At 35.1% G+C, this 14,492-nt stretch overlaps 1 protein-coding gene across 3 annotated transcripts in view; it reads left to right on the plus strand.

Moving 5' to 3' along the window:
* Nucleotides 1-14,492, plus strand: part of SLC30A7 (solute carrier family 30 member 7) — an 83,337-nt gene that overhangs the window by 642 nt on the left and 68,203 nt on the right. For 2 of the 3 annotated variants that reach the window (XM_024751240.1, XM_024751242.1), the window contains one exon: nt 13,043-13,156. In XM_024751240.1, the coding sequence (XP_024607008.1) occupies nt 13,043-13,156 (114 nt within the window). The remainder of the gene's footprint in view (nt 1-13,042; nt 13,157-14,492) is intronic. The other variant, XM_024751241.1, reaches the window with a different exon arrangement.

A 14,492-nucleotide genomic window follows, 5' to 3' on the forward strand; every position in this document is an offset into this window, starting at 1 on the left:
ATGCCACGTAGCTCCTCACCAGGAGGTTCAGCTCTTGCCCTTGCCACTACCTCTGCTGCTGAGTTGCTTTCTCATATCCACACCAATCTGGCACGGTTACATTTCTCAAGAGCCGAGGCCATCACGTGCAGCAGTTAAGATTTAGGTCCCCTCTTCCTTTTCCCACTTCCCCCCACTCCGTCAAACCGGAGTGACAAGTCCCCTCCTCATTTTGACAGATGGAGAGAGTCTTTTGTCCTTACACACCTTAGTTTTGTCCACTTTCTTGGAATTGGGAGAAACGCGTTTCCTGCCACTCTGTGGGGGAGTGGCATTTGGGATTCACCCATAAAATTCCGAGAGGGAATATCTGAGATGTTCTACTTAGTTTGTTATTAGGTCTTGAAACCAGGAAGAGGTTTATAAAGGGGATATCCAAAGAAACATGTTTTCATTCTCTTTTAATTTTATGCTGAAACTGTATCATGATTTTCCTTTGGTCTTGACTGTGGTAGAAGATCCCATATAGTTTTCTAAAAGCCTTACATCTCTTGAGTTGATGGTTTTTGGTGTCACCTTTGGTTGTTTTTGTTTTTGTTTTTAACTGCAATGGAAAGAGGTCTATCCAGTGTAACTGTGAAGATGCAGTACTGTTATCCAGGTGTTTGCTGTTGAATAACTTAAGGTCTTATAAAATTGTTCAGCAACGATAAGATCATCTCACTTGTCGGTGTACTGATTCCTCTTTAAATATCATACTCATTTGAGAATCTCATAATAGCCAACACTTCAAAATTTTATATAAAACTTAAGTTTTTTCTTGGGTTTCTTGAGATAGGTCTTGGACCCCAAAATAAGAACCTATACCATCTATGCTTTATTTACTATTAATTAAATAGACTTAGTCTCTGTCCTTTAAGGTCCATTTTCAGAGAGAATTGCTGTTCTTGATTTTTATCTCTATTGAGATTGAACAATGACATTAGGTGATACCACCAGTTTTTGTGACATGTATACTTTCATATGAAAACGTGGACTTTTAAATTCAAATTTAAATTAAATTCAGTTTTAAATTCAAATTTAAATTAAATTCAGTTTTATCAAAAATACTCAGCAGGGCTTCCCTGGTGGCGCAGTGGTTGAGAGTCCGCCTGCCGATGCAGGGGACACGGGTTCGGGCCCCAGTCCGGGAAGATCCCACATGCCGTGGAGCGGCTGGGCCCGTGAGCCGTGGCCGCCGAGCCTGTGCGTCCGGAGCCTGTGCTCCGCAACGGGAGAGGCCACAACAGTGCGAGGCCCACGTACCACAAAAAAAAAAAAAAAATACTCAGCAGATTATGACAGTTATTGGTTTAGTCACCACTTAAGTGTAAAAGGCATACTGAAACATAATAAAATGTCAATATATGTAATAACCATTTTTAATCCTCTGGGAATCCGGTATATGTGTCCTGTAATATTAACACCCTTCAATATATTACATGTTAATATACATGTTAAAAGCACTCTATTGTCTTAACTTGTATTGAAATAATCATACTTTATTATAAATATGCGATATTTATATTATATTTTCTTTTTCCTAAATTATGCCATATTGTGGTATATGTGCTGGCTGTATTGTGGTTTGCCTACATACAGTTTTGCTACAATTACTTTATATTACAATACATTATATTTCACTATGGCTTTCCATTGCATAAATTACTATGTGAAATGTCTTGTTCAAGGGATTCATATTTGAAGTGCCTAAACCATCTCTTGATGGAAAGTAATTCTTTTGATCTGTAGAGATCCCTTGAGGAAATTACTAAAACCATTGTTTTCTAAGCCATTAATCTATTCATCAGTACATAAGGAAAACATCAGTGATGCATGACTTGTTCTGCCCTCAGGTAGCTTGTTCTTTTAATTTTAGGCCTTTTCTCCTCCAGTTTACTCCCTTTGTGTTATATCTTACAGATTTGCAGTCTAGCTCTGAACCACTGTCTGTCATGCCTAGATTAATTAGCAGGTATACATTTTTATGTTAACCTCCACATCCACAGTCATTTTTCCCCCAATATTAATTTTTATCAGCTAATTGGGGGAACAAATGTGTTCCCGTTGAAGCCTTGGCAGACTTGGAAATTGCTTGGGCCTTTTCATAATCTGGCTTTTTGTCTTATTTAGACACAACAAATTTTGAGCCCCTTTGTTGACTGATCAACGATTTCTTTATATGACTAGATTATCTCTGTTCCTGAAGGTTCAATTAGATTTTAAGTTCCTTGAGTAAATTTGTTACCAAAACTTGTTTTTTGTTTTTGTCATAGTCATTTCTGTGTTCTTTTGCATTATGTAAAAGTTAAGTTTCAAGATGTTATGAAATGTCAAGGGTTTTTTTCCATTATGGAATTAAAAGATAGATGAAACATTCTTTCTCTTCATGAATAAAGGTTCTTAGAAACATTTGATCTAGTTGCAACAAATGTTAAATAGTTTTGGTTCTTATTCAACACCTTCATTTTAAATAAGAGCTTAATTATACTTGGTTTATATTTTTGTTGGTGAAAATGTGTCATCAGTGGAGAATAGCTAAGCTCTTTGTATATTTTCCCTCATTAAATATCCAGTGCCTTTTACCTTTCTACTAGAATGTAAACTTTATTAAAATGGGATCTCTTCTGTCAGGCACCTTAGTAGTTGGTGCATAGTATGCTTAATACATGTTTACAGAATGAAATATTGAAGGAATAATGAATATATGGAATTAATCTCCCTAAACTAACCATGCTAACTACCCCATTTGGGGCAGGGTGAGGGGGACATTAAACCCTTCCTATTCTTAGTAGGAAAATGGTGGGAATACCATATGTGATCTTCCCTTCTAGGGTTCTTTTCCTTCTAGCATTTATTTTCATTTACTTATTTATCGTTGAGTAACTAATCTCATGATAGAATGGTATATGTAAACAATGTGTTTTGTACCATCTAGGATTAAGTTCTTTCTCAAGTTTTAGAAAAACCCCAAATTAGTGATTGCCTAAACAAGATAAAACTTTATTTCCAAAGTGGCTATTAGAGTTCCAGCCATCCCTAGCAGCAGAATGTCCAGAATGAAAAAGTATGTAAAGTGTCTTTTAAGGAGATTTATCTGGACGCTAACACATAACAGTTTTCACTGATATTTCAGTGGCTCAACCTTTGTGACATGTTCATGTCCAGTTGCAAATGCCATATTTGCTCCAGTCAACCAGGTATTCTGCTGAAAGTCAAGGATTTTTCACTAATGAAGAAAGGGAATATGTAGGCTCATGAAGTGGGACTAGAAAGAGAAATAAGCCGGTCTGACCTCTTCTACAGGTGGAAAAGTATAGGAGGCCTAGGGAGTTTTTTACTTTCCAGAGTAGCAGAAGAGCCTAGAAGTACCTGTTATACAAGTATTTTCTACTATACGGTGATTCTTTCCCAAGTATCTTAATATAGTTTGCTTTCTTTGTTTTTATGCTCTTCTATTTTATTTTTACTTCACTGTCTTAAAATTCTTAATTTCAGTGATACTTTCTACCAAAGCTGTTACAACCATTTTCCCCCTTAGATATAGAGGAAACTCATTTAACTCTAAAGGCAAATGTCTTTGTATTAGCGAAGTAATTATGTGTTAAAGAAATGTTTTAGGCCATACCAGTCACTCATTTGGTCCTACTTCTTATAAAGTATGTCATAGCATATGTTTGTAAAGTACTTCCTTGGTTAAGAAAAAGGCTTCCATTAGTTACGTATTTTTCTATAGCATTAAAAATTTTCAATGTCTTAGACTTTTATCAACTTTTCCCTTCTCTTCCCAAAAGACATTACTTACCAGGTTATGGTTATGACTTTTGCTTTTCTATAGTTTTTTTTTCTACTTTAAAAATGTAGATTTCGATTCGATTTCGATTCCATTGTGCTGAGAATTTTTCTTTAGAGTAAAGGGTTATATGGAATGTAGTGGAGTTGTGGGTTTTTCATTGTAACTCTCATTAGTTTAACAACTTATACAAATATCAGGATTCTAAGGATTTTCTAATTCTTGCTAATTAATCGATAGTTGATAGTTTCTTTTCCCCTTTCTATCTCATGGAACCCAAGTTGATGATTCCCTTTCTTTGATTTTGAATTAATGTCTAACAACCACTGTAAATATTCTGTTAGCCTAGTTACCAGTAGACCTTTAAAAATTTTTTTATTGTGGAAAATGTATATAAAAGTAGAGAGTTTAGTGGACTTCATGTATCCATCACCCAGCTTTAATGTTTATTAACATGTGGCCTATTTTGTTTCATCTGTTACACTTGTCACCATTGAATTGTTTTAATGCAGATACCAGATATAGTATATTTTCTTCCATAACTACTTCAGTTGAGTCTAAAACATAAGAGCCCCCCTTTTTAACATAATCTGATGTCATTGTGACCTATAAAAATTAATAATTTATTAATATCAAATGTCCAGTGAGTGTTCACATGTCCCTTATTAAATAAATTCTTTTTAAAGTTGGTTTTACAAATCAGAATTTAAACAAGATCAATGGTATTTGGTTGATATGTCTCATACCTCTTAATTTATAGGTTCTTTCTCCCTTTCTTTGTTTTTTCCTTCATAGACCTTAAATAAAATCCATTTCATAAGTTTCTTTTGCCAAATGTTCTGTTCACATTTATTATATTTTGCTTCAGTGATCAGGTTTCTTTTTTATATCCTAAGAAGTTTTCTTTATAAAAATGTCCTTAGAAAGTGGTCACTTAAAAAAAATGTTTAAAAATACATTTTAATATTTAGTGTTTAAAGATAGGAGCCTAAAACGAGGAGGCTGCTTTTAGCAACTAATTTTTTTAATCAAGTCACATTTGATGTGTAACTCATATAACCTTAAATATTCTCTATGCTACCTTTATTTTCTAAGGAATTTTGTGCCATGTAATTTAAGTGATAATTCACAATCAGAAACATTTACTGATATTGAAGATGAGCAGCAAAATTGACATTCCTCATGAACACTATTTTGACATATAATAAGTGAGCAGAGAACTAGAAGTAGACTTTTTTCACATGAGTTTGCCTACATAGTTGTAACTAAGTAATTTTCCAATCATGATATCAGGTTTAGGTGAAAAGATCTCATATCACAATGCTTTAAGAGAACATGATGTTCTACCACCTCAGAAGAGGAAGTATTATTTCAGGTAGAATCATGTTTTATGTTATGCTAAAAATAAAATAACACTTTAATGACAATTAAATTTACTTAAAGTTTAAATGAAATCAAAATCTCATTTTGATGAGTATTAAAATTGCCATGCTATATCTAAGCCTCTTTAAAAGGGAACTTGATTGCTGTAGTATACAGTAGAAGTTTACCCTTTTCTTGCACTAATATATGTAGATCAATAAATCAGTAACTTTTAAAATTTATATTTATTTAGCATGAAAACTTGCCTTCTTCTACAACTAATTTGCAGTTATTTAGAATAAAAGTCATATATATAATAAAACCCTCCAATTAAGAAATAAAAACTTTAAAAACCACATATACAGAGAAAAAAATAAACCTATTAAATATGTAGCCTAATGTCGTTGCTGAAATTGACTTTTAAATTCGGTTATAAAATCTCATGAAATCAAGGCAGGGTGGGTAAAGATTCTCATTGTCAGGTTTTACTGCAACACCACAACAATATTTTATCAGAATAGAGACAGAGTTTTCTGAAACCAAATTTTAAAAATAGCTTTCCATATCAGTCCTTTATCAGAGCATAGAAAAAATCCTAAACAATGTTTTTATTGGTTTTATAACACCTTACAGAGATATTCTTCGGGTCTTTCATACCTCAAAATATAATTAAATTATTATTTTCAGTGTTAAAAAGCTATTAAGGGCCAAGTGTGTAGTTTTACGGTGATCTAACTATCCAAGGAAAATCTTAAAATAACTAAATCTGAGAGGATTGCTTGGATAGCAAGAACCTTACCTTGTTCTCAGGTTTTGATTTTCTCACTCAGCCTTTTCATTTATTCACTATTTCTTATTCTGCTTTGAGTTGGGTATCAGATAAGTATAGACGATACTTAAACTATCTTATGAATCTATATATAGTTGAATAAAATATACAAGGTTCATGATAAAACTTAAGACATTTTCAAAATACTTTATAATGATTTTTGAGAAATTTATAAATTTTTGTTCCTTTCTGTGTGGGTGAGTAATGTGCTTTACTTGTTTCTAATTTTATAATTATCCTAAATTATAAGGAAATGTAAAAACTGCTTTTTCAACTTCTATGAAGAATGTTTTTGACTTTTAGTTTGTAGCACTTACAATTGAAGAAAGCTGTAGCATATAACCAAATATTGAGAGCTATAGATCATACTGGGAATACTAGATATTATAAGGTATTCATATTAATAATAATAGTAATAATGGGAATATCGATGTGGCTTTAATGTGACAAGCACTGTGATAAGTGTTTCACGTATATTAATTCAGTTTTAACGTTTATGACATTTTTTACTGTCACCTGTTTAAATGATGGCTAAGAAATTGAGGTCCAAAGTAGTTAAACAACTTCACAGTCACAGAATTAATAAATGGTAGAGCTGGGGTTTGAACCCAGATACTCTGACTTCAGAAGTAGTGCTCTTAACCATTCTGATGCTTCTTGCTTTTTAAAGATTGAGCTGCCAATATGCTTGCTAAAGTTTCCTGATTTCTTTCCTCAGCTCTGTCCAGTCTGCTGATAAGCCAAGTGGAAGAATTCTTCATCTCTGATGCCTTGTTTTTTGTTTCTAGCATTTCCATTTAATCTTTTTTTTTTTTTGTACTTCCCATTTCTCTGCTGAAATTTCGCATTGATTCATGCATTTTTCCCCACCTTTTCCATAGATCCTTTAATGTATTAATTATAGTTCTGATAGTTCCAGTATCTGGGCCAGCATCTTGGTCTGGTTCTGTAGACTGCTTTATCTCTTCACAACGAGTTATTTTGCTTGCTATTTTTTGTGTTTCTTGAAATTTTTGATCAAAGCCTTGACATTGTGAGTAGAGATCAGTAGATATTGAGGTAGTAGTATTTATGACTAGGAATAGGCATGCATCTTCCGACAGGCGATTAGGCCTTTTGTTTCCAGTATTCTTCATATGCATGTGTCACAGAAGTTCTCTCTTCATGCTCAATGCACCCTCCCCCTGCCGAGCTATAGACTGCTGTTGATTGTTACTCAGTGTAAGGTTTGTGGTGAGGGCAGAGGGGCATTCATTAACTTGACCAAGCCTCAGTCTTAGGCAGGCCCTGTGAGTCTGGGCCTCAAGGGTATGTTTTTTGGTTTGTTTTTCTTTTGTTTGTTTGTTTGTTTTTGACATTTTTTCCTTCCTTTGGTGACAGCTAAAGTCTGTCACATTTATGTAGATGGTCTTGGGTGAGAGTGAGTTTCCTGCTCCTTCTTTGGTCAGAGCAAAACATCTGCTTTGTGTTGGTACAGGATCCTCTGCCCAATAGGATTTCCTGCCCCACCCCCCCAGTAGCTTTTTTTTAAAGCATGTATAATACAAATCTTTAACATCACAAATAATATGTTGCTTCATGTATCTTGTAAGAACTTTATAATAATACACTTCCATTTCCTTCTATCCTGTATGCTATTATTATTATTAATTTTTTTTTTTTTTTTTTGGCTGTCTTGGGTCTTCGTTGCTGTGCGTGGGCTTCTTATTGCTGTGGCTTCTCCCATTGCGGAACACGGGCTCTAGGTGTGTGGGCTTCAGTAGTTGTGGGGCACGGGCTTAGTTGCTCTGCGGCGTGTGGGATCCTCCCGGACCAGGGATCAAACCCATGTCCCCTGCATTGGCAGGTGGACTCCCAACCACTGTGCCACCAGCGAAGTCCCTGCATGCTATTATTGTCATACACTTCACGTTTACATAAACCCTACAATACAGTGTTCCTATTTTGGCTTTATACCGGAGGTTAGCAAACCTTTTCTGTTGACAGCAGATAATAAATATTTTAGGCTTTAAGGGTCATAAGATCTCTGTTACAGTTTCTCCATTCTACTGTTACAGCACAGAAGCAGCCATAGACAGTGTATAAGCAGATGAGCGTAACTGTGTTTCAGTAAAACTTTATTTACAAAAATGAATGGTGGTCCAGGTTTGGCTTGTGGGCCATAGATTGCTCACCCTGCCTTAGACTGTCAGATATGGTTTTTTAAAACAGCTTTATTGAGATACAATTCATATACCTTAAAATTCTTCCATTTATTGTCTACTATTGAATGGCTTTTAGTATAGTATTCACAGAGTTGTAAAACCATCACAACAGTCCATATTGGAACACTTTTATTACTGCAAAAGGAAACCTTGCACCCCTAGCCATCATCCTCCAATTCTCTCATCTCCTGATCTGCCCCAATTCTAGGCAATCACTAATCTATTTTCTATCTCTATATATTTGCCTATTCTTAACATTTCATATAAATGGAATCATTTGCATGTGATCTTTTGTGACAGTTTATTTCAGTTAGCATAATGGTTTCAAGGGTTATCCATGTTCTACATGTATCAGTATTTCATTTATTTTTATTACCAAATACTATTCCAGCAGTGTGTGAGGGTTCCAGTTTCTCCACCAACACTTGGGATTATTGGGCTTTTTTATTGTAGTCATCATAGTGCATGTGAAGTTGTTTCTCATTGTTTTGATTTGCATTTCCCTGCATTGTAGTTAATTATGCTGAGTAACTTTTCTAGTGCTGATTGGGCATTTGTATGTTTCTTTGGAGAAATGTCTATTCAGATCCTTTGTTCATTTAAAAAATTGGATAATTTCTCTTTTTGAAGATTTGTAAGAATTATTCATATATTCTGGATATAAGCCCCTTGTCAGATATATGATTGGCAGATATTTCCTCCCACTTGTGTACTGTCATTTCACTTTGTTTATATGTCCTTTGAAGCATGGAAGTTTTAAAATTTCAATGATGTCCAGTCTGTTACTTTTTTTCTTTTGCTTGTGCTTTTGATATCATACATAAGAAACCATTGCCCAATCCAAGGTTGTGAATACGTTAGCGTTTATGTTTAGGTCTTTGATCCATTTTAGGTTAACCCTTGTGTATAATATGAAGTAAGGGTCAAAAATCATTTCCTGCATGTGGATATCCAGTTGTGTCAGTGTTGCAAACACTATTCTTTCCACCATTGAACTATTTTGGCATCCTTGTCAACAAACAGTTGACCATAAATGTGTGAGGGTTTATTTCTGAACTCTAAATTCCATTCTACTGATCTATACGTTTATTCTTATTCCAGTGCCACATTGTTTTGATTTCTGTAGCTTTATAATAAGTTTTGAAATTAGGGAGTGTGAGTCCTCCAACTTTGCTTTTCTTTTTCAATATTGTTTTGGCTATTCTATATCTCTTGCTTTTCCATATGAGTTTTAAGATCAGCTTGTCAATTTCTCCAAAGGGGTCAGCTGGGATTTTGATGGAGAGTGAGTTGAATCTGTAGATCAATTGAAGAAGTATTGCCATCTTAACAGTATTGTCTTCTGATCCATAAACATGGACGTCTTTCTATTTATTTAGGTCTTCAATTTTTTTCCAACAATATTTTATAGTTTCCAGAGTATAGCTTTTATACTTTTTTTTGTTAAATTTATTCCCAATTATTTTATTCTTTTTGATGCTATTATAAATGGAAATTTTTAAAATTTCATTTTTGTGCATCACATTATATAGGAATATAATTCATTTTTGTATGTTGATCTTGTATCCTGCAACCTTGCCAGACTCATTTATTAGTTCTAATAGTTTTTTAGTAGAGTCTTTAAGATTTTGTATATACAAGATCATGCCATTTGCAAATAGAGATAGTTTTACTCCTTCCCTTCCAGTCTGGGTGCCTTTCATTTCAGTTCCTGCCTAATTGCCCTTGTTACACCCTCTAGTACAATGTTAAATAGAAGTGGTAAGGGGACGTTTTTATCTTGTACCTGATCTTAGGGGAAAGCATTCAGTCTTTGGCCACTAGTGATGCTGATGTTAGCTGTGGGGTTTTCGTAGATGCCATTTATCAGTCCAGGAAGTTCCCTCTATAGCAAGTTTGTTGAGTGTTTTCATCATAAAAGTGTTGGATTTTGTGAAATGCTTTTCTGCATCTATTAAGATGATTATGTGGGTTTTGTCCTTCATTCCATTGATATGATGTAGTATATTGATTGATTTTCATTTAGTTAACCAACCTTGCATTGTTGGGATAAATCCCACTTGGTTGTGGTGTATACTCTTTTATATATTGCTGAATTTAATTTGCTAGTATTTTGTTGAAGATTCTTGTGTGTGTATTTACAAAAAATACTTGTCTGTAGTTTCTTTTCTTGTGGTGTCTTTTGTCTGATTTTGGTATCAGGGTAATGCTTATACAATGAGTTGGGAAGTATTCCTTCATCTTTTGCTTTTTGGAAGAGTTTGTAAGGGATTGAATTTTTTTTTTTTTTTTGCGGTATGCAGGCCTCTCACTGCTGTGGCCTCTCCTGTTGTGGAGCACAGGCTCCGGACACGCAGGCTCAGCGGCCATGGCTCACGGGCCCAGCTGCTCCGCGACACGTGGGATCCTCCTGGGCCAGGGCACGAACCCGCGTCCCCTGCATCAGCAGGCGGACTCTCAACCACTGCGCCACCAGGGAAGCCCAGGGATTGATATTTATTGTTCTTTAAATGTTTGGTAGGATTTATCAGTGAAGCCATCTGGGCCTGGGCTTTTCTTTGTTGAAAGTTTTAAAATTATTAATCTGTTTCCTTGTTATAAATCTATTTAGATTTTTTTTTGACCCAGTTTTGCTAGATTGTTTCTAGGAATTTGTTTATTTCATCTAAGTTATCTAATTTATTGGTTTATATTTAGTTGTTCATAGTATTTTCTTATAATCCTTCTTATTTCTATAAAGTCAGTAGTAGTATCTCACTTTCATTGCTGATTTTAGTACTTTGAGCCCTTTCTCTTTTTTCTTGGTCAGTTTATTTAAAGGTTGTGAATTTTACTGATATTTCCAAAGAACCAATTTTTGGTTATTGTTTTTTCCTCTTTTCTTCTATTCTCAATTATCTTTTAAAGATACTAAAATAAAGTTATTTTTAATATTTTTACACCTATTTATCATTTTCAGTGATCATCATACAAGGCTAAGTTTCCATCTGGTATCATATTGGACTTAAAGAACTTTTTATTCTTGTAGTTCAGATCTGCTGGCAGTGAATTCTCTCTGTTTTGGTTGTATTAAAAATCTATTTTATCTTCATTTTTGAAAGATATTTTGCTAGATATAGAATTTTAGGTTGACGCTTTTTTTTTCTTTCAATACTTTAAAGACATTGCTTCACTGCCTTCTGCCTTGAGTAGTTTCTGATGCAAAATATGCTATTAATCTTATCTTTGTTTTTCTGTATCCAATTTTTCTTTCTTTCTTTTTTTGGTTGTTTTCAAGATTTTCTCTTTCTGTTGGGTGTTCAGCAATTTGTGAGGTATGTAGGGTTTTTCCCTTGCTGGTACTTCATTAAGCTTCTTGGATATGTGATTTGTTTTTGTTTTTCATTAATTTTGGGAAACTCTTCAAACATTTTCTCTTTAAATGCTCTTTCTACCCTATTCTTTCTTCTCTATTGCTGAGAATCCAAATACCTGTATTTTAGTCTGTTTGATAGGTTTTGAATGTTCTTTTTTATTTTTTTTTCTTTTTCATTCCTTTTCTTCTTTGTGTTTTACTTTGGATAATTTGTTTTGACCTGATGCTTTCTCTCTGTGTCCTGTCTGCTCAGAAGCCCATGTATATTATTTTTAATCTTTAATACTATGATATTTTATAAGTTTTTATCACTTCCATTTGATTATTTTATAGTTTCTATCTCTGTGGAAAGTCCCTGTTCATTCATAAATTTTCTCCAGCTTTGTACCACGTCCTTTAACATATTAATCATATTTGTTTTAAAGCCCCTATTACAATCTAATCTCTGGGACTTTTCTGCTTCTGATTCTGTTGACTGTTTCAGCTCTTAACAATGGGTCTTATTATTTTGTTTCCTTGATCTTGTTATATGCCTTATAAATATTTATTGAGTGCTGCATATTATGTTTAAAGAGTAATAGAGACTGAGGTTAGTAATATTTGTGCCCAGAAACGTGCACGCCCTTTTTGTTTTGTTTTGTTTTGTTTTGTCAGCATGGGGGTTTTGAACTTATCTGATCAATAGTTGAGCTGGGCTTTTGTGTTGTGGTATATTGGTAGTTAATGTCAACAAGCCACAGATGTCACATTTTTCCAGAGGCTTCTACCACTTTGTGCTTAGTGTAGGATTTTGAGTACTGGAGGGTTTTCTCAGTGTTCTTGTTTCACTCTCAGTTTTCAGCAAGCCCTGCATACCTGTGCCACAAGGGAGTCTCTCCGTGCTCTTGCTTTACTCTCAGAGGTAGATTGCTGTTGTCTTTTACTTTAGGCAAGGCTTTGGGTGGGGAAATGGGGGAATGAATATTTCATTCTCCTGTTGCAGCCTCAACATTAGGTAGGCCCTTTCCCCCTGAGTGTCAGAGTGGGTGTTATTAATGTTCCTGCCCCTTTCCCCACCCCTCCCCGCAGCCGTGTATCAAGAAAAGGAGCAAGGGTCCTGCACCTCTTCCAACAGCAGACCTTTGCTTTGTATCAGTGTAAGATCCCGGGCCCAAGCTGGCTTTAGCCTTGCCCCCGGTAGCAGATGGCTTTTTTTTCTGTTTCTCTTTCAGTGACAGCTGACCTTAGCTAGTCATCAGAGGGCGGACAGATGCCTATCCTTCTTTCAGTAGCAGCTGGGCTTTTCCTTTGGCAAGGGGTATGAGGGTTTCTTCTTTGATGCTTAAAAATTATCTTTAATGTTTTTCAATATATCATATTTTAATGTTGTCTTTTCAGAAGATTAGTTCCTGATGAGCAGAGGCTGGATCTTAGATTTTTAGAAAAGGATGACTACTATTTGGTTATTATTATAATATGCCAATGTGTTTGTTCTTTTCCAGCTTAGGTTTGATTTCCGACTCTTTTCACATGTTTTTCGATAGCACTGCTATTTTGGCTGGATTGGCAGCGTCCGTTATTTCAAAATGGAGAGATAATGATGCTTTCTCTTATGGGTAAGACTTTTTAAAAACATTTTTATTGAAGTATAAGAAATACAGAAAATAATATATAAAACTCAAGCTCAATGAATTTTCACAATTGAATACATTGTCTAACTTGAACCCTTGAAAACCCCTCATGCCTCCTTCTAGTTCTTTAACACTCACTTTCTCGCTTTCCTAACTCCATAGGTGACTTTTGCCTGTTTTTGGACAATATATAATTGGAATCTACAATGTGTACTTTTTTTTTTTTTGCATCTGAGTTCTCTTGCATCTTGATTTTGCCAAAAATTTTCAGGTGAGATTGTTACTAGATAGGGAAATTTCTCAACTCTTAATCTATTTTTTTGGTTTTGTGTTTTTTTGAAGAAAGAGGAAAAAGAGAAAGTTTCAGTATATGAAAATGGTCATGTTTCTTTAGTTTTCTTTTTTGGTTGATATTTTGTTTACTTATTGTCTTCAGCTCTGCTTTTATGTAAAGTATTTCCCCTACTTTTGCTGAATATGTACAATTAACTAAATATTTGGAAAGTGTTTTTATGCCGAAGGGGCTGGTCTCACTTCTGAGCCTAGTAACGTTAGAGGCAGAGTTTGCTTTTTGCCATCTCTGATTGGGAGCAGCAATGGAGTTTCTATTATTTGATTTACTCTGCCTGAGTGTTCTCTCTTTTTTTGAGCTCATAGACTGTTTTACAGTGTAATTATATTTATGTGTAAATAAGTAGCGCTCAAAACTAATATCCTCTTTCTCTTTCTCTCTCCCACCCACTTTCTCGTTCCTGCTCCCCCCCAACCTGCTTACTTATTGACTATTGCCGTGTCTCTTCCCCTCCCCTCGCTTTCCCTTGTGAGTGCTGTCTTGCACTCCCTCCTTTCTTTGCTGTCTTTCCTGTTTTCACTCCATCTCTCATTTGTCTCCCCATACTCATACTCATTCTCTCCCTTTTACTTCTAAACTCCCTTCTCTCCTTTCCTGTTCTTTCTTTCTAGTTACTTGGGTCTGTGCTCATGGTCTTTTTCTCTCCCTCTCCCTTCTACTCTCCATTCTCCCTTTCTCCCTCCCTCTCTTCTTTTCTCTTATTCTTTGCTTTCTCCTACTCTTCCTCTATGCTGTAGCACTGTATCGCTGACTCTTTCTCATCCCATCTTCCCCACCCCTTAACCTCTTCAGCTGTAGTTGTTGTTTTTTCTCCTCTCCCTTTCCCAGGCTCTCTTTCTTTCTTTCCCTGATTCTCCTTCCCTGTGCACTTTCTTTCCTGTGCAGTTCCTCTCATTCTCTCTCTTCCGTTCACATCCACCCTCTTACATGCACTGTTCCTTGTGCCCCTGGTTCTCTCTTCTACTGGTG

Source organism: Neophocaena asiaeorientalis, unplaced genomic scaffold, assembly GCF_003031525.2.
Source record: "Neophocaena asiaeorientalis asiaeorientalis breed wild unplaced genomic scaffold, Neophocaena_asiaeorientalis_V1.1 scaffold147, whole genome shotgun sequence".
Lineage (NCBI taxonomy): Eukaryota > Metazoa > Chordata > Mammalia > Artiodactyla > Phocoenidae > Neophocaena > Neophocaena asiaeorientalis.